At 46.2% G+C, this 17,679-nt stretch overlaps 1 protein-coding gene across 2 annotated transcripts; it reads right to left on the reverse strand.

Moving 5' to 3' along the window:
- Positions 1 to 1,679: 1,679 nt before the first annotated feature.
- Positions 1,680 to 17,261, reverse strand: nadka (NAD kinase a). Of its 2 annotated transcripts, XM_012861992.3 has the most exons (12): positions 17,118 to 17,261; positions 16,291 to 16,460; positions 13,597 to 13,680; positions 4,946 to 5,075; positions 4,753 to 4,861; positions 4,588 to 4,673; positions 4,395 to 4,497; positions 4,174 to 4,316; positions 3,743 to 3,842; positions 3,460 to 3,617; positions 2,298 to 2,380; positions 1,680 to 1,932 (listed from the first exon to the last, which is right to left on the reverse strand). In XM_012861992.3, exons 2-12 carry the CDS (start codon positions 16,437 to 16,439, stop codon positions 1,785 to 1,787), a joined length of 1,293 nt encoding a protein of 430 aa, XP_012717446.2. In that variant the 5' UTR covers positions 16,440 to 16,460; positions 17,118 to 17,261; the 3' UTR covers positions 1,680 to 1,784. The 2 variants fall into 2 exon arrangements, with proteins under 2 accessions (XP_012717446.2, XP_012717447.2); XM_012861993.3 differs by lacking the exons at positions 13,597 to 13,680; positions 16,291 to 16,460; positions 17,118 to 17,261 and adding an exon at positions 6,783 to 7,164.
- Between the last annotated feature and the right edge of the window lie 418 nt (positions 17,262 to 17,679).

The following is a 17,679-nucleotide window of genomic DNA, read 5'->3' on the forward strand; positions in this document are numbered from 1 at the left end:
CTCTTCCTAGCATCATCCATACTTTAGCTGCACTGATGATTAAGGACAGTATTGTCATGCTGAGGAGCTAACAGCCATTTAACTCAGACCAGCTGGAGCAGGGAGGAGAGCCCAGGTCTGCTCCGTCATTCATGGAGATTAATGGAAAGTTGAGTGGAAGGAAAAAGGTTCATTTAACGTGTCATTCAGAAATCATTCACAAACAATTCAGAAAATGTTGCAGAGCCTGGAGGACACAGATTCCTGAACGCCTCATCAGAACCACAGGCTGATCCCCTCCATGTCGCTGCACTGATGCAGTCGTTCATCAAAAAGGCCGGCAGAAGGATCAAGTGTATAGAAATTAACACATGAAATCGCTCTTATGTAATGTGGTTTTCTGAGAAACTGAACATTGGGTCTTAGCCGTAATCATCAAAATGACTATAGCAGAAAAACACTTGAAATAAACCTAATTTAAACTACATACGAGTTTCACTTTTAAACTCGCATTGCTGAAACAAATGAACCACTGAATTATATTTTACACACAGAAGCAGATGGTGACACCTGGAGTAGTTCAGGTTAAAAAGAAAAACCCAAGACGACCATTCCTGCATCAACTTTTTGTTTATTAAAATGTTATGGGGGCAGAAAAAAATAACTTCTTTGACACGTTTATCAAACTTGCTGATAAAAAAAAAAAAAAAAAGTTACAGGCTCTCGGTTACAAAAGTGAAAAGCACTTTAAAAGGAGAAGAGTTCAGACCAGCACTGCTGACAAACCAGCTCGTATCGTTCCTATTTAAAACTCAGACAAATCATTTGGTCCTGCAATGCGTTTCTGCCCCAAAAACTAGAACGCTCCTCGTGGACAAAATTAAACAAGTGACAAACTCACTGCTGTATAAAAAGTAGCAAATAGATTTATTTTCAACAATAATACATTGTAAACCTTGCGAAAGGAACATTACTTTACAAAACACAGCTTATTAGCGTTACATTTATATACAGGGTTAAGAGGAATGATCGATTCGTTCTTGGCCGATCTGTTTGGGTTTAAAACTGGAATCTGGACGGCAGGTCGGACAGACCCGTAACGCAGGCCACCCTAAAGTATCCGTGTAGGCTTCGCTGTGGTAAACGTAACAAGTTCGTAACAATTCCTCAACATTCACGCACAGAGCATCACAGAGCCCACAGACGTCGGTCTAAAAAAATATATATAGGTTTTTTAAAAAGGTTTGGCTGATGCTTAAAGGAAATCTTTAAAAACCAGACGGGAAGAAGACGCTTGGAGCGTCTGAGGAGACGTTTCTCTGTGTGCTTCCTATGATCCCGCAAACATGGCGCGCTCCCTTCTGCAGACAGGAAAGACAAACGTGGCGAATGTTTCCGCTAACCTCCACATATCACTTTTTATGCTGCTGATAGCAGCGTTTTAAGTTTAAGGCACGTTCTGCTCAGCTGGGGGCGACATTTATGATCCCGTTAGTTTCCTAGTTAAACATGAACCGGAGGGTGGATTTTCTTTTTCTCCGGTAAAGTGTAGTTTGGTCTTCGCCTCAGCAGAGAGAGTTGTTTTACTTTAAAAAAAAAGAAAAAGGAAAAAGCAAACCTGATAACACCAAAGGACACCTGCCAGCCACTCCACACCTTCAGTGCATTTGGGTTCAACACAAACCCAAGCATTGCTTTCCTTTTTTTTTTTTTTTTTATCGTTTTGTCCAAAACAACTGCACTTTGACTTGATTTATAAAAAGCAACAGTCCTCGAAACGCGACGGTGGGCGAACGGAGCGGCGCTCAGAACTCCTCGTCCTCCGAGCCGAGGTAGTTCTGCTTCTTCCTCACGTTCCAGTGTAAACATGTGGCCAGGCTCTCGAACCAGTCGTTCACCGGGTCACGGAAGCAGATGGAGGGAACGGGGAAGCAGGAAGTGGTGATGGTGATACTGGAATAAGGATAAAGGAAAAAATAAAAGGTTTATTCACCTGAGAGCAGAACAAGGAAATCAAAGTCCAGTAAAGAGAACAAAGGAGGGGCTGATAATGTGAAGCACAATGAGGTGGAATCCAACACATTTTTAATCAGAGGATACGGGCAGCTCTCTGCAGCAACCAGTAAGGTCATTAAATGTGGATAAGTTACATAAAGAGGGGGATTGAATGTGACTAAAGCTGCCCGAGCCAATTAAAGAGGCTGATGAGTTTATGTAACGAAGCCTGTGAGTGTTGAGGCAGCTGTCCAGAGTTAACTTCTCCCCTAAACCGTTCTGATTGCTTTACACCCGAGCCCATGAGACACACGTGGACCGACCTGTCTCCGTGGCAGATCTCCTGCCTCTTCCTCCCATCGAACGACACCCAGGCCGTGTTCCTGGCGTCCGGAGACAGCTTTATCTGAGAAGAGACGAGGGAGGAAAACATGCTCAAAGCCGCTGCAAAAGGAAGAGAGACGGGTGCAACGTTCTTTCACGACCAGAAGTTGTCGACAAGTTTAAGAACAAGAAACTGGATAAATGTAAAATATTTAGCTAGTTTTTCTCCAGAATGAAGTCCTCTACACTCTGACCCTTTCCCTGCGCAGCGATACTATGGAGATGATGTGTTTGGGGGGGACAGTGTTAGCTTTACATCACACTTAGCACCATGCTAAGTGTGATGTAACAACCTAGTAACAACCTTTTGGTTTCATCACACCACAGCGCCCTCTTATACATGCTGCTCCCCCTACAGGGCTTGGGATGAACTGCAGACAGGACTGTTTATGACTTCTTTCTTGCCCCTCTTCCATAAAAACCAGCGTTGTGGAGAGCACAGCAAGCTGCTGTCCTGCTCACAGACACTAAGGCCTGAGTAACGGATCTCTGCAGCTCCTCCAGAGTAACCATGGCTCTCTTGGCTGTTTATCTGATTAATGCTCTCCTTGCCAGCCGGTTTAGGTGGGAAGGCCATGTTACTGCGAGGTTGCAGGTGCGCCACGCTCCCTTTAAACACCGCCCAGGGACATGGCTGCGCTGGGCTTCATTCTGGGGCATCAGAGCAAAGAGCCCAAACAGAAATGAACGCTCCACATTTCACCTTTTTACTTGTTAAAACGGTTTAAAACCATTTGTGTTTTTTGTTTCACTTTACATTAACTCAGCCTGTAACTGTGCATTCATAACATACAAGGTACTGTAGTTTATGGTAAGTGATTCGGCCTACTTCCTTAATCGCTGCATTTGCCTGTATCCATTTATAGCTAATGCTTACGTTTTTGGCTATTTTTCTTTAAACCGTCTTTGACGACAGAAATTTTCCCAAAGTCTAAAAAAAGCTCTTTGAAATTTGAGCTTTTTATTTATTTATTTGTTTTACCTCTTACAAAACAATGCATTTTTTCCCCCAGAAGGACAAACTTCCTCCTGTCTCTCTCAGACAAAAGAACAATTATCTCTCCTATCCAACACGCAGAGGCGGCGCCGCTTGGTGAGTACCTTGAGCTCCACCCCGGCGGGCACCACGATGGGCCTGAAGGAGAGCGAGTGAGGGCAGATGGGGGTGATCATGATGGCCGGGACGTTGGGGTGGATCATGGACGCTCCGGCTGCCACTGCGTACGCCGTGCTGCCGGTCGGCGTGGAAACGATCAAACCTGAGGGCAGAGATGCCAAATGTTTCAGAGGAAGTGAAGGACACGGCCTACGGGCCTCATTAGCCGCGATAATCTACAATTATTTTTTAGAAGCTATGCAGCGAAACAAGGATCCGCCGACTCACCGTCTCCCTGCACTGTGGTGATGAGGTGTCCGTCCAAGAAGAGGTCCACATTAGAGAGGTAGGAGGAGGGTCCTCTGTCCACCACCACCTCGTTGAGCACCTGAAAACACAGCGGAGGGGAGTCAGCTCTGGAAAAAAAAACCTCTGCGTGTGCACGGCTGCCATGATGTCACCCTCCTGACTCAGGATCAGCAAAAACACCGATACCCAGCGTAATCCTAAAATATGCAGCTAGGGTGTCTCTTCGCTGATGTCACTCCTTGCTCACAGAGTGGATCAACAACAGGTACAAAGCCCCCAGGCAGGGTTACCTGCGGGTAACCAACCCACGCGCCGCGCTGACCTACTTCCAGCGCGGGGCGGGGGGGGAGCCAGGCGGCCGTCCGCACGTTAGACAACAACCCTCGGGTCGTGTTGCAACGCACGCCTACCTGGTACTGCATGGCTTTGCGGTTGCTCTCCACGTCCTTGTTGGTCAGGATGATGCCCTTCTCGTCCACCGTGTCCTTCTTCTCCCAGTTCTCTTTCAGCACGCGCACCTGCAGGCGGCTCCGCAGGACGATGGCGGCGTTGCCTGCGGCAGAGAGACGCGTTAACGCACGACGCCACCCGCAGACGAGAGAGAGAGGCAGGGCGGGGGAATGGTCGCTACCTTCGATGATCTGCGTGACCTGAGACTGATAGGTGTCGAACTTGAAAGGCGTCAGAAAGCCCAGAGAGCCCAGGTGGAAGGCCATGACGGGGGGGACGCTCTCCTGAAAAGGAAAGAGCGACGCATGAGGAATGCCTAAAACATGCCGTGTTTTGATCATTTTGGGGAGCGGCGGTATTTCCTGGGTGAATACCTGGAAGAGCGAAGAGGCGTAGAGCAAGGTCCCGTCTCCGCCGAGGCAGATGATGAAGTCCACACGATTGGAGATGTCGTCCAGATCTGAGAAGAGGAAGAGCATTCAATTGACTTCCACGTATGCGGACAACAGCAGCAGCAGCAGAGCGGCGCCGGTCGCTACCTTCTCTGAAAGTGCAAAATTTCTTAGTGATGGCGGCGAAAACCTCGTCGCCTGAAATGGCTGGATCGTCCAGAACCTTCTTCTCCACGTAAACAATCATGTTCTTCACCTTTGGGCGAGACGCAGGCAGACACATGAGGCGCAGGTAAAGGGAACGGTAACAGCTGGTGTGATGGGGGGGGGGGGGGCATACCTCTGTTAAGAACGTGCAGAGCTCCTTGAAGGGCTGCAGCAGACTGGGATCTCGGATCTTCTTGATGACGAGGACACTTTTGGGAGACTTGTTCCACGTCAGTCTCTGGCTGGCGGGGTCCTGGATGTGCCTGAAGGGAGAAACGGAGCTTTAGGAGACCAATTCACCCAACTCTCTCTGTCACGCACTCAATATAACAAAAATATAACAAAATCATCCGGCGACGGCCAAGAGACCCGAGCGCTGATAGAAGAGTTGTTAACCGACTGTCCAACCTATCCGGTTACAGACATCTGATTAAGGTCCAGCTCTGTTATCCTGCATCGTCTCACCTCCTCTCAACCCTACAAAGGTGAGTCGGAGACGTCCAAAGGTTGACAGCAAACTATACGACGCACCCGGGACGCTCTTCTGAAGAAAGAACGATTACTTAATATGAGAAAGCAGGTCATGAGAGTTCATTCTTGGAAAAAACGGGTTACATAAGAACGGCTGAACTACGGTCACGCTTTCTGAAAATACCCCCAAATCAAAAAGGAGCCGAGAGTCCCAATCCCAGAGTCTGGTCCCGCTGGTTAGCCTCATTAGTTACAGATGGCAGACGGCACTGCGCGCTCTTTATCTCTGATGCAACCGCTCGCCAGGGTTTTTCCTACCGCAACGATGACATCTTCATATATCAACTGTGCTCTCAGTGTCTGATCAGAGAAATCCCGCCTAGCATGGAGAATCACGGCTCCAGGCTCACAGTAAGCGGTCCGGAGCGTTTACACATTTTAGAGCCGTATACAACCAGCAGAAAAGGTTTGGTTAGTAAAATCACAGTATAAAGAGATAAAAAAAAAAATGTAAAAGCAGTTTGCTGTGCGCTGCCTGTAAGCTGGCTGAAAGACGGCGACACGCGCATACAACAACGGCAGCTTTATTGGTTCAGGACATTCATATTCAAAATTCATATTCTGCTTTTGGTTAAATCTCCGCATTAGAGCAAAAAACGACAATAAATAAATGTTACCAGTAACTTTATTACGGCTTTAATAATCCAGTTCTTATTTTAGCGGCAGTAGAAATAATCCTGCTCCTGTTATGCAGAAAAGCCACTAGGTAATGCTACATATTCTGGCTTTCTATCTTCAGTCTAAATGCCAGCTGATAAGCGAACCGCAACAATGGGGACACGAACTGGAAATACAAGCCGGCCCTCGCCAATAACATGGAGGCAGCAGCTGAAACAGCTTTGAACTGGTTGCAAAGGGATGCGGGGAAGGTGAAATCATCATCACACCAGGTATGCATGAAACGACTGCAAAGCTGATGAGAGGACTGTGACATTCCTCTGCCCTAAATGTGTGGCTTCAACTGGATGACTCGCCATAAAGACGTTTCCACTTCCTCTTTTGACGAAAAGGAAAAACTCCACGATTTAATGCAACCGAACACAAAACGTCCCCACCTGCAAAAGCCCCGAGCTGGAAAGGTTTGCAACAGGAACTAACCAAAATGTAGAGAAACGTATGAGCTGGTAGTGATAAGCGCTGCTTCTTTGGAAACCAGAGGAAACAAAGCAATCTGATCTCTTCCTGAACAACAGTTCCAGCTCAGACCTTCCCCTTTCATCCAGCCACCCGGCTCACCAAAGCACAGCCGCCCTGTGACAACACACACACCCTGGAAGCAGCAGCAGCAGCAGCAGCAGCTACCAGCATTCATCGCTGCACCTTCCACTCTTCCAGGAATCGTCAAAGACAAAACGTGACAGCTGAAGGTTCACGGCTGTGGTGTCGCCTGGGTTATATCTGACCCCCGTCTCTTTGGACCAAATCTGAATTTCTCTCACCATTTCCAGACTTTGTTCTCGCTGTGGCTCCCCTGGGTCTCCTCGGCCACGCAGTGGTTGAACTTCATGACGGCGCGCGGCCAAACTAAGGTGGCTGGGAAACGAGGCTCTGTGACGATGGGTGTCTCTGTCAGAACGCCGCGTCCATCCCGCCTCTAACAACTACCTCGACTGCTACACATTTTGAAGCTGCTACAGTAAAAAAAAAAAAAAAACAACAACAACAGGCCTGTAGATTCAGTCAGCGGCTGTCTGAGGAGCTGCTGCCAGGCCCCCCCGGGGGATCAGCTGAAAAACATTAAGAGCTGAGCTCGCAGGGGCTATAATTGTCCCAGACAGGACTTAACGCTAAAACCTCGCTGCGTTCTGCTCCTGAGGTAAAGCGCTCTCCTCTTCTTAAGGCCTTGCTGTGCGTTAGGCCCCGCCCACCCAGCTGGGCTGGCCCCGCCCACCGCAGCCAGAAGCCGTCCTTGCTGGACAGGTGTGACTCACCCAGCAGCACCAACCTCAGCTGCTGTTAACGCGTTGACTTCAACACGCAGGTATTTTTCACCTGGATGACCTCATTCAGCGTCTCGGCCGCTGACAAAGGGAACAATGAAACTCGCCCGTGTCACTAAAAGCAAGAGGTTTTATGGGAAAGTAACAGGATGCATTTAATATTCCTGATGTGCTCTGACGGTAAGGAAAGTAAGATTAGACTTATATTACGCAATCAGACACAGGAATGATTGTCTCTTACTTAAGAGCAGCATGCAGCCCAAACGCCACGCCGTGCATGATTTAAAATAAAAAAAACTGGACTATTTCCTACTTTTACAAAACTGCTTTGTTTGAGTTAAACCAAAATTTAAGGCAACCCGACGGGTAGAGAGCAGATCCGACTTCAATGAAGAGATGATTATGTTACGTTTTACATGTCAGACCAACACAAAGCAGTGCTGGCCTTTGCTTTTGATGTTTTGTTTTTTGCTGATAAAAGTGTAGCACGCATTTGTTAAAAAATGAAATGCATACATTTTTAAGAAGCGGCAGGTCAACACAGCAGCGTTTGCTGCCGTTAATGCTGCACGTCTCTGTGGACTGCATCCCACAGCGTGATGCTGCCGACATTTTCCTTACCATGGTGTGTTCAGGCTTTTTTGATTAGACTTAGTCTAATCAACCTAGAACGCTTTTTTCTGCGTCTTCTTTATGGCTCATGGCAAAACTGGACTTCTAAATAGACGTTTCTATTTTTAGTTTTTGCAATTCCTGCATAAAAGGCCAGACTTTATTATTGCAAGGCCCGTTGTTCTCCTGTCTCAACCGTCTCCCACATGAGCTTTGGAGCTCTGCAGCTCCTCCAAAGTCACCATAGGCCTCTTCACTGCTTCTCTGACCAAGTGGACAGACACATCTTATTAGGTCTGCAGTTGTGCCGTACGCTCTCTGCTTTCATATGACGGACTAACCCCGGTGTTTAAGGCCAGGAACGCCGTTTTATAACCCAACGGCCCTTTAAATCCACCACCTCGTTCTCCCCGACCTGTCCGCAGTGTTCCTTGGTCTTTGTGATGCTCATGTTGCCCTGAAACGCACAGATTTTTATCCTGTGGATTGGTTTTCCCTCCACGTCGCAGTGGCACACACCTTGATCACCCACACAGGGTGGACCCGCGGCACGCTGAAGCTTGTGGTTGTAACACAATGTGAAATACTTCACACTGTACATCATACACGTGTGGCTCAGCTCTCACTCTACCACAGCCGTCTCTCTTTGTGCGGATGCATTTCAGCAGGTGGTTTGGTAGCTTCACCGGAGCATCTCGGGTGGATCTTACAGGAGTGTGACTAAAGAGGGAGGAGGCTTTGAACGGTACGGCCTGAACTACTAACACAGGAATGCTGCCTTTTCACTTGACTGCGTCAACTGACGCAACCAGCCGTTCTGGAAACACGCGTGTGCCGCTGTGCAGGGCTGCAGGTACGAATGACTCGCCGGTGTTCTGTACAGAGCCCAAACCACGAGATAATGCAAAGCGTAGCGGTATGAAGGTTTCTCATAACAACTCCCCGGCTACCTGTTGTGTCTGTCGTCTCAAGGCTGTGTGCCACAGGCCCGGCTCACACAGATACAGGCTCAGCCAATCCATGTGAACACGGCCCCCCGGTACGATGGTCTCAGAACCAAGAGTAAAGGCTTATTTGCTCCTTTTTCTTGAGGGTAAAGTCTTCAAAATCCTCGATCCCGCTGGTAAAGCTAAACATGACATCAGGCAGTAATTAGCATGCCTGCAGCATGACCTCTTCTTTTTGTCGGCTCCTTTACATCCAGACGGCATGGTTAGTGCTTGGTTCAGCTCACATTCATGCTCAGTATTATCTCGTTTTTTTGTCTGTTTTAATCGTTCTAATCATGAGTTATTCTGTGGCCATCCGTTTGGGGGAGGTGTTAATGAAACCCGTGATTAAAAACGCTCCAATCGGTTAAACCGCGGTTTCAGTCGGACCTTTTAGTTTTATAATAAAGCGGCCCTGAGGGAACCCTTTGTTGTGATTTACTGCTGATATAAAACTGAAGTAAACCCTGGCACAACTGGAGCTCTGATCATCTGCTCCGGGTTCCTTTTTTAGCGACGCATCTTGTCTTTTGGGCGAACTACAATGCCAGACTCTGTAAGACGCTTCAGAAACGTCTTAGAATTTGTTCGCCGTCAAGCCTGAAATCAGGAGGAGAATCTGGTGGAGAGGCGTGGAGGTCATTAATGCGAGAAGATAAGGGGAGCAATAAAATAAACTGCACTTTGTTTAAATTCACCAAGTAAAGCCTGGTTCCATTTAAAGCTGAAAGAAAGTATTTAAAAAATGGGAGAAAACAAAAACAGGTATTTGAGTGTGATACAAGAAAAGAGTAAAACACAAAAGTAGACACTCATTCCAGCAATAACGACCCGGAGCAACAGCACCAAAACAAAGCTGCGGATCTCCTACCTGGACCTGTAGCACAGCCTCACCCAGCAGGACACGCCTCCAGAAGTCTTCAGCGCTAAAACCTTGCTTTATGTCTGCCGTGCCTAATCAACCTTTCCGACGTGAATTGCCTCAGCTGGTCTTTCCCAAAAGCGCTTCCACCCAGCCATTGTTCGAGACCAAGATAGCCTGGTTTTACTGCTTTTAACCCGTCGAGCAGCTTTAAGGATGCTAATCCTGATACCGAGCGAGCGAGCGGCCAAACAAACAGCGACAGAGGCGAACGCTGACGTGATGGAGCGTGTCAGTAGGTCAGCAGTCAGTCCGGGCATTGGCTAAAAACAACAAAACGTCAGGAGGCTTTCATAACAAAAAAAAAGGACTTTAAATAATCTCCTAACGACAATTAAAGATCAGCGCAGCTTCGTTTGGAGAATAATGAGTCAGGGTGGAACAAAAACATCCGTGTGTGACAAAACCGCGTTGATATTTGCGTTATACAATAAAAACATGGAGATGTTTGTTGGGTCGGTCCATATCATCGTGTCTGGAATAGAGCAAAGATAGGAAATGACCGCGTGGCACCACTACAGCCCAAAAAACATGTTGCAGATTCACCAATAAAGTGTCTGAGCTCTGTCTGTTTTTGGCTTGATCAAACCTGGCCAGGAACCGGTTTAATAAAAACAAAAAACAGTTCTTCTACCAGCAGGGGGCCCAAATAATAGCCAAAGTCTTCAATGAAGTCGCCCCGAGCTTAGAGGATTCCAGTGAATGAAGGCCAGCAGTGCTGTGATGTCCTAAAATAAAACCTTGTGACCAGTAAAGGCACCATGTCTAGGCACCAACAGGTCTGTGATTCTTCTCATGGTTGTTAAAGTTACAGTGACTACCTCCCGATGGGCACCAACAGGTCTGTGATTCTTCTCATGGTTGTTAAAGTTACGGCGACTACCTCCCGATGGGGACCACAGGTCTGTGATCGCAGACTCTGAAAGGGGCAAGCAACACTCTTCGGTGCGGAAGTTGTCACAGAGGGAGACTTAAAGTGAGCTGTTCTCATTTTCATGGAGATGTTTAGATATAAAAAAAGTCAGAAGAAACACAGATTTAAGCCTTGACAGGGAACAGTTTTTCTCTACGTTGCCGAACATGTCTGCGGCACATTCAGGCTGCGAGAGAGCAAGAGAGAGCAAGACTTTTGAAAGACCACAAGAAAGCCAGACGCTTTACAGTAAAGTTGCTCTGTTTTCTCCTCCTATGATGGATTCAGTCTTGATGGCCGCCCGTTTTGGAAATTCCAGACGTTGGGTGAGAACATGCTGTACGCTCTCCAGGGAACACACTACTGCTGTGTCCCACAGTAGTACGTTGCCTATGGTTCTTATTTCAATATTTAAAGATTCCTCACAGCAGCAGGGCGAGAAAAAAATACATTGGATGCTAACTTTAGAAAGTTCTTAAAGAGACATCGGCTGAAACCAGCATTGGCGGGGTCAAACATCCAGAAGCAAAACAAACGCTTTTCAGCTGCTGCAGTAAACCTCTGAAATCTTGCAAGAGTTGCCTAAAAAATTGGTTTATGTTTGGTCGCTCCCGGGCTGCATTACTGATGGCAGAGCCAAGGGAAAACGCCTGAATGCATGAGATCCATCACATCGCATAGCATAGCCGAGATTCTTGGTTTCCATGCCCTTACATAAAGAGTTCAGGCCGGTTATGAGACAGTGACACAGTTTCCTCTGACCTCCTGCAGACGATGCATCCAGCCTCATCACATCATGAGGAGATACGCCATTATCTGACTGTTCAGTTTCTTCTTCACTTGCATTTCCATCAGTTAGCTGCTCCTATCAGCCGATCTGACGACAGCAGACATGCTGGACGCGATTCCAGGGAGGACTGCTGCCTAATAGCTCAGAGCCTCCAGCATAGACCAGATTAGCTCCTGATAAAAGCCAGGCTAAGCCCAGAGACGTCTCGCCAAGCCTGCGACTGTGCATTTAAAGAACAAAACCTAAACTGAGGCGCTGTTAGTTCAAGTTTTCATTCGCTGCCTGCTTCATCGCATGAAGGACTATCTTTGACAATAAACAGCCTTTTGCTGGGAAATCTCTCATTTAGGGGTTTCCACCTTTTTGGTTCACGCTTCACGAGTTACACAAGAGGACGTGGAGACACTTGAGTGAAATAATCTTGAGGTTAGCCGCTTCTAGAAGACACATTTGAGCAGAAATACTCAGGAAATGTGTGACGGATGCGTTTTGCTTGCCCTTCCACTGAAGGTCCAGAAAATACTAACTAATGTCTCCTTTAAAGGATTAACGTGCGGCAGCGTGGGCTGGTATATTTAGAGACGACAGAAGAACCCTTTCTTTATTTGGACATTTCTTGCATACTTCGGCCTTGTGGTTAATTAGCACACGGTGTTCCTGCAAGTTTGTTACATCTCCAAAAATAAAACTAACCGATATGGAAATTAAAAATGTCGACGGATCAATCCTTCTACTGTGAAGAACGACTTGCTTGTTTACTTTTTTTTTTACCCACATTTACAGATCTTTTTGTTCCCCCACTCATCTTTGAAGCAGCTTTAAGGTGCAATTAGAAAAATGGCAAATATGTGCCTCTGTGTGCAGACTGCGAGTTTTCTGCAGGTGATGCAGCTCCTCCCAGAGTCCAAAAACAAGAGTGTTAGTGTTCCTGCTGATCGCAGCCGTGAATGTGAGCGCGCTCATTTACTCAGCGCTTTATTCCAATCATACGACGCCGTCTCGTTATAATGCATGTGGCTCTCTGAAGAAACACAAAACAGGTGCAGAAGAAGAATGCAGAGCTGGGTAATAAGCACAGAATAATCACTCGACACGTGGCGTCAATTAAAGCCTTTCAATGACAGATGAAAGGGCGTGTACAAAAATGTTGGAGACAAACAGTGTCCTCACGTTATTCAAATTAAAGCGTCTGTTTTCACCTTTATTGGTGACCGTTTCACATCGTCTCACCGAGTTTTCATCAGATGTTGTCAGAGATGTTAAACAAGTTCTTCCTTCCAAGTCAGGTTTCAAGGTGAACTCTCTTATCTGATTTAGGTCATGTAATCTTTTTGTAACATTGCATTATGAATTCAAATCATCCACTGCTGTGTGTTTAAATTTGGAGTTTTTGGTTGTTTAAATTCAGGACATGCCGTTCAGCAAGTGAAATTATGTGAACTCTTGTGTTTTATTGTGATTATTAAGAAATCAGTCGTACCTCCTTAGAAATATAAATATGTATAAAGGAAAAACAGACTGAAAAAGAAACTAAAAGCTACTGATATCAATATTTCTAAATGAATTAAACAAAAAGTATTTTGAGGAAGCATAATTTGGAATGCACACAGTGACCACCGCTCCAGAGCCTTTTCCACCTTGTAAATTCTTTGTTTTTAATCCCTAACGCCATACCTTGACTGGTAACCCTAATCAGGAACCACATTAATAAGCCATCTAATAATTACTTGGTGCAGCTGTGAGTCCAAGGTTTGCCTTTTTTATATGCCAACCAGAAACAACGGCACACACAAAGTGGAAAGGGTTTAAGAATGTGGGGCCGTCGAGAGTCTGATTGGTGACTCTTCTCCTAAACTGATTTAATGCCTGGTCTTTCAGGAAGGAGTGGAGGAAAAAAAATCTGCCTTCAAAATAGTAAATGTCTAATGGTTAAACAAACGCTGGAGCAAAGGTCATTAACTCTCCCACCAAAGGACTCCTGTTAGAGATGTTAGGAGTCATGTTGTGAGCTGCCTGCATCAGGGAGCCTATTTCCCTGTTACATTAGTTAATAAGGAGGAAAAAAAAGTGTTTCTCGTCCAACTTACATCACAGTATGAGGGTTCTGGAGCATGCATGCCTTCGGGCCAAAGGTGGTGACGGGACTTGGTCCGTGAAGCGACTGATTCCTCCTGGAAGAGACGAACAAGCATCCAGGTTTAAAAACAGAAACGAAGGAGGCAACTGGCCAGCAAATCCAGAGGCGTACGTTTCTTTGGCTACCATTTATAAAACATCCCGTCTTTTTTTTGTTTTGTTTTTTTTTAATGAGCCATCTGGTGCAGGATCAGGGTCCCGAAGACCCCTGCATCACATTTCATGAAACAAATTCTACTTTTCTTCTGAGACTTCATGAAATCCCCTGGGCTGCACAGTCACAAATCTCGTTTTGTTTGTCCGCCGTCAGCTGACACGCTGAGATTTCTGCACCGACTCTGGAACGACAAGCCTTTAGGGTCATGGCTGTGAGGTGAGCGACGGTTCATGTGGTGCCTCTAATGTGCAGTAACGTCTTGTACAATACCTAAAAACAAACACCGTTATCTCTCATAGCTGTAGCACAAGAAGCGTAAGTCAATATTTACTGATCACAAACACACAACCCCTTTTTTTTTTAAGTAGTTTGTTACAAAGCAGCTTTCTTAACATGGGAAAAATAAATCTTACGACATTCGGCTTTGTTAAAATAGTCTAATTGTATCAGGGGCCGTGCAGCCTTCGTGCTGCATCACTTTACTGAGCCAACAAATCCTCTTAATCGGATTCACAGAGTTCAGCTTCAGGTATTTACTAATCTTTTTTTATTTAGATCACTGAAATAAATAATGTATAATAAAGAAAAATACCCAGAAGCCTTAAAACGAACTGTTATTGGCGGGTATAATGAAACTTGCAGCTCTCCTGAGCTGCTTGCATTCATTTTGAAGGTTTTTAATCATCTGAGCAGGAGCGAGAAATGAGGATCCTGCAAGATGACAAAGACAGGGAACAGTTTTTTTTTTTTTTTTTTTAAACAGGCACAAGAGGCTCTGACCCGTCTGCCAGCTTGTCCTGGAACCGCTGGCACTACTTGAGAAAAGGGGAGCTTTAGAAAGAAATAATACTAATACTAATAATAATAATAATAATAATAATAATAATAATAATAATAATAATAATAATAATAATAATAATAAATCACATTTAACAAATGAAAAGAAAGAAAGAAAAAACTTGTGTGGGTAGAAAAGAGGAGGCAACAGACCCGCGCACCGTTTCAACATCTTGGAGATTTTTCACTCTTTGAGTAGTGACTTCCCGTTGTGAGTTACCTCATCACAGAGCAGAAACTAACCACTGACCACATCAACAGGGAACCAAACACGTCCAGCTTAAGGAGCTGCGCCTGCATGAAGCCGGTTCTGTAACAACGCAGGCGCATTTCTTAAAAGAGTTTGTGTAACAGGTAATGTCACAAGGTCGTTTCCCAAAACAGAAGCTGTTCCGACACCGGCTTGTTGGCACACCGTGGCCACCAGGAGCATCTCCACGCTGACGCGTCTGCGCTACACGCGCTCCCTCTGCTGGTGAACGTGCGTCATGTGCGTCATGTGCTTCATGCTCCCGTGAACCAGGAGTGGTGGGGGTGGACACAAGAGGCTCCAGGCCTCCTCCTACTGCTGCTTGTTAGGGATTTCTGCCTCTGATGCTGTTTTTGTTTGGTTTCTCCCATTTGCATGCTTTTGATGTCGGTTGCCATGGTTACACAAAGGACACCAGACCCTACAGCTCCTTTTCTCTGCGAGTTGCCTCTCCTCCTCCTCTGGTGGATTTTGGCCAGCTAATCAGTGTTGGTTCTTTAGTATGTTAAGTGCGTTCACGTGTTTCTGTTCTTATATTGTTTAAAAATAAATAAATAAAAGAAGTAGTAATAAAAGTTTAACTAAAAAAATGAAATAATGAGAACAACTTTGGTTGAAAAAGCAATCATTGGCGAGGATCCTGCCGGAGGGGGGAAAGCAACAGCTACCAAACCCAGCACAGAAACGGATACAGGGTCTGAAATTTTAGAAAGACTTACGGCTACAAATGATCGATTTAGTGGTTTGTTGTTTTCAGTAGCGGACAGAAACACATCTGGGTGATGAAGTAAAATACAAGAAATAATAAAAAAAATGCTAATTCAGCTTTGCGTGCGTCACGGTCAGTGATGTCACAAGACACCCTGATCAGCTGGCCTTAGCCAACATGGTGGCAGATGAGCAACTCTTGACAAATTCTGAGGTCTTCAAGCTGCATTTGGGTCACAAGAGCCTCAGCCCTCCTGGGCTTTGATGGGCGACGCTGCAGATGGTGAAGCTGTTCGTATCGCAGCTTTGCAGCTTTGCACCTTTTCACCCAGCTGGCTCTCATTCACGCTGCATTCTGCCGGCCTACAGACGCCACAGCGCTGGCGCTGAGCGCAGTCTGACCTGGGTATGGGAGGCCGAGTCGTGCTCCGGCTGCACCAGGCCGTGCCGCGGACCTTAGCAGTCCTGGAGATGTGTTTGGGTTCATGGTTATTTTTGTTTTTCTCTGAGGTGGACTCTATGATATTTAGCAGCAAATCAGAGGTGGAATCTCGATATCTGCTCCTTGATCCAACCACTCCTGACTGGAAGGGTCAGTGATCCTTTCTCCAACGCAACCAGAACAAGAAACCAGGATCAGGGGTCTGTCGTCTCAGCACTCCAGACCCGGGACGTCCCCTGATCTCTACTGACCTGTGTTCCGAGTAGGCGGAGGCTGAGGAGGTGCTCAGGCTGCGGCTCTTGAAGCGCTGAGCAGAGCGGTGGCCTGGCGTTGGCGCTCCCTCACATGTGGAGCAGCAGAAGGCGGGGGCCTCCATTTGCACCTCCGATCCACCGTCCATCTCTGGCAGCGGAGCTTCAAACTGGGGGGTAAGACAACACGGATGAGCCTCTGTTCATGAGCGCTTTACCCCACAAACGCCTCCCCCCCCTCCCCCGGAGCTCTGCCGGCCATGTCTGGGAGGAAGACCCTGGAGATGTGGAGCAGATCTCCTCGGCAGGGGAGGGGTGAACTTGCCCGCCTCTGAATGAGGAGACATCTAAAGAAAGCAGGAAGGCTTGCAGTGTTGAACTTGTCTTTAGCAGGTTGAGCTGCTGAAAGGCCTCCAGACTGACCGTGATTTGCCTTTAACAGGAAGGCGAGCAGCAGTCACGGTTTCAGGTGTAGAGTACAACCTGCTGAGCAACTTCGCTTTATGTAATGTCCAGTGTTTCTCCATGCTGCTGGTAGTTAGCAGGCCAACATTCCCCAATTATGTAAGCCTTCAGTACGAGGTAAAAAAAAAATAAAATAAAATAAAAGAGGCGGTTTTGTTGTTTATAGCGGCTTTCTCAGCAAACTACGACTCAAAGAAAGGCTAAAAACTCTGCGTTTGCAGCGAAGGGAAGAATAATCGATGGTTAGGAGAAGCTGTGAAGGAGGCAGAATGTTCCAGCTAAACTAGTGAGTTAGCCAAGCTAGGCTCCCGGTAAGTCGCGTCAGACCCGGCGTGGCGGTGTTTTCCACGGTGTAACGTTACCTTTCAGCAGCGGACCTTACAGCGGGGGGACTCGGCCGGAGCTCAGGCGGCTGGCGGGCGATTACTGCTCCGGGTGACAGCGTTTCACCATCTTTCGTTAACTGGAGAGCTGTCAACAGTCGGCTCACCCGCTTCCTGATGCGGACTGGCCAATCAGGCGCTCTCAAGCAGGTGACGTCATATAGCAAGTTCTCGCTGCCTTGCCCAAAAAAAAAAAGTACAAATATGTTTTCACATGGATATATAAGAAGAATAAAGTTTTTGAAAAGGGCGCAATGAAGAAGTATTGAGGAATATTCACATATGTATATATGCATACACATGTATATACACTACCACACACACACACCACACACACACACACATATATATATATATATATATATATATATATATATATATATATATATATATATATATATACATATATATAGACATATATATATATACATATATACATATATACATATATATATAGACATATATACATATATATATAGACATATATACATATATATATAGACATATATATATATATATATATATATATATATATATATAT

The sequence above is a fragment of the Fundulus heteroclitus genome, chromosome 1 (assembly GCF_011125445.2).
Source record: "Fundulus heteroclitus isolate FHET01 chromosome 1, MU-UCD_Fhet_4.1, whole genome shotgun sequence".
NCBI lineage: Eukaryota > Metazoa > Chordata > Actinopteri > Cyprinodontiformes > Fundulidae > Fundulus > Fundulus heteroclitus.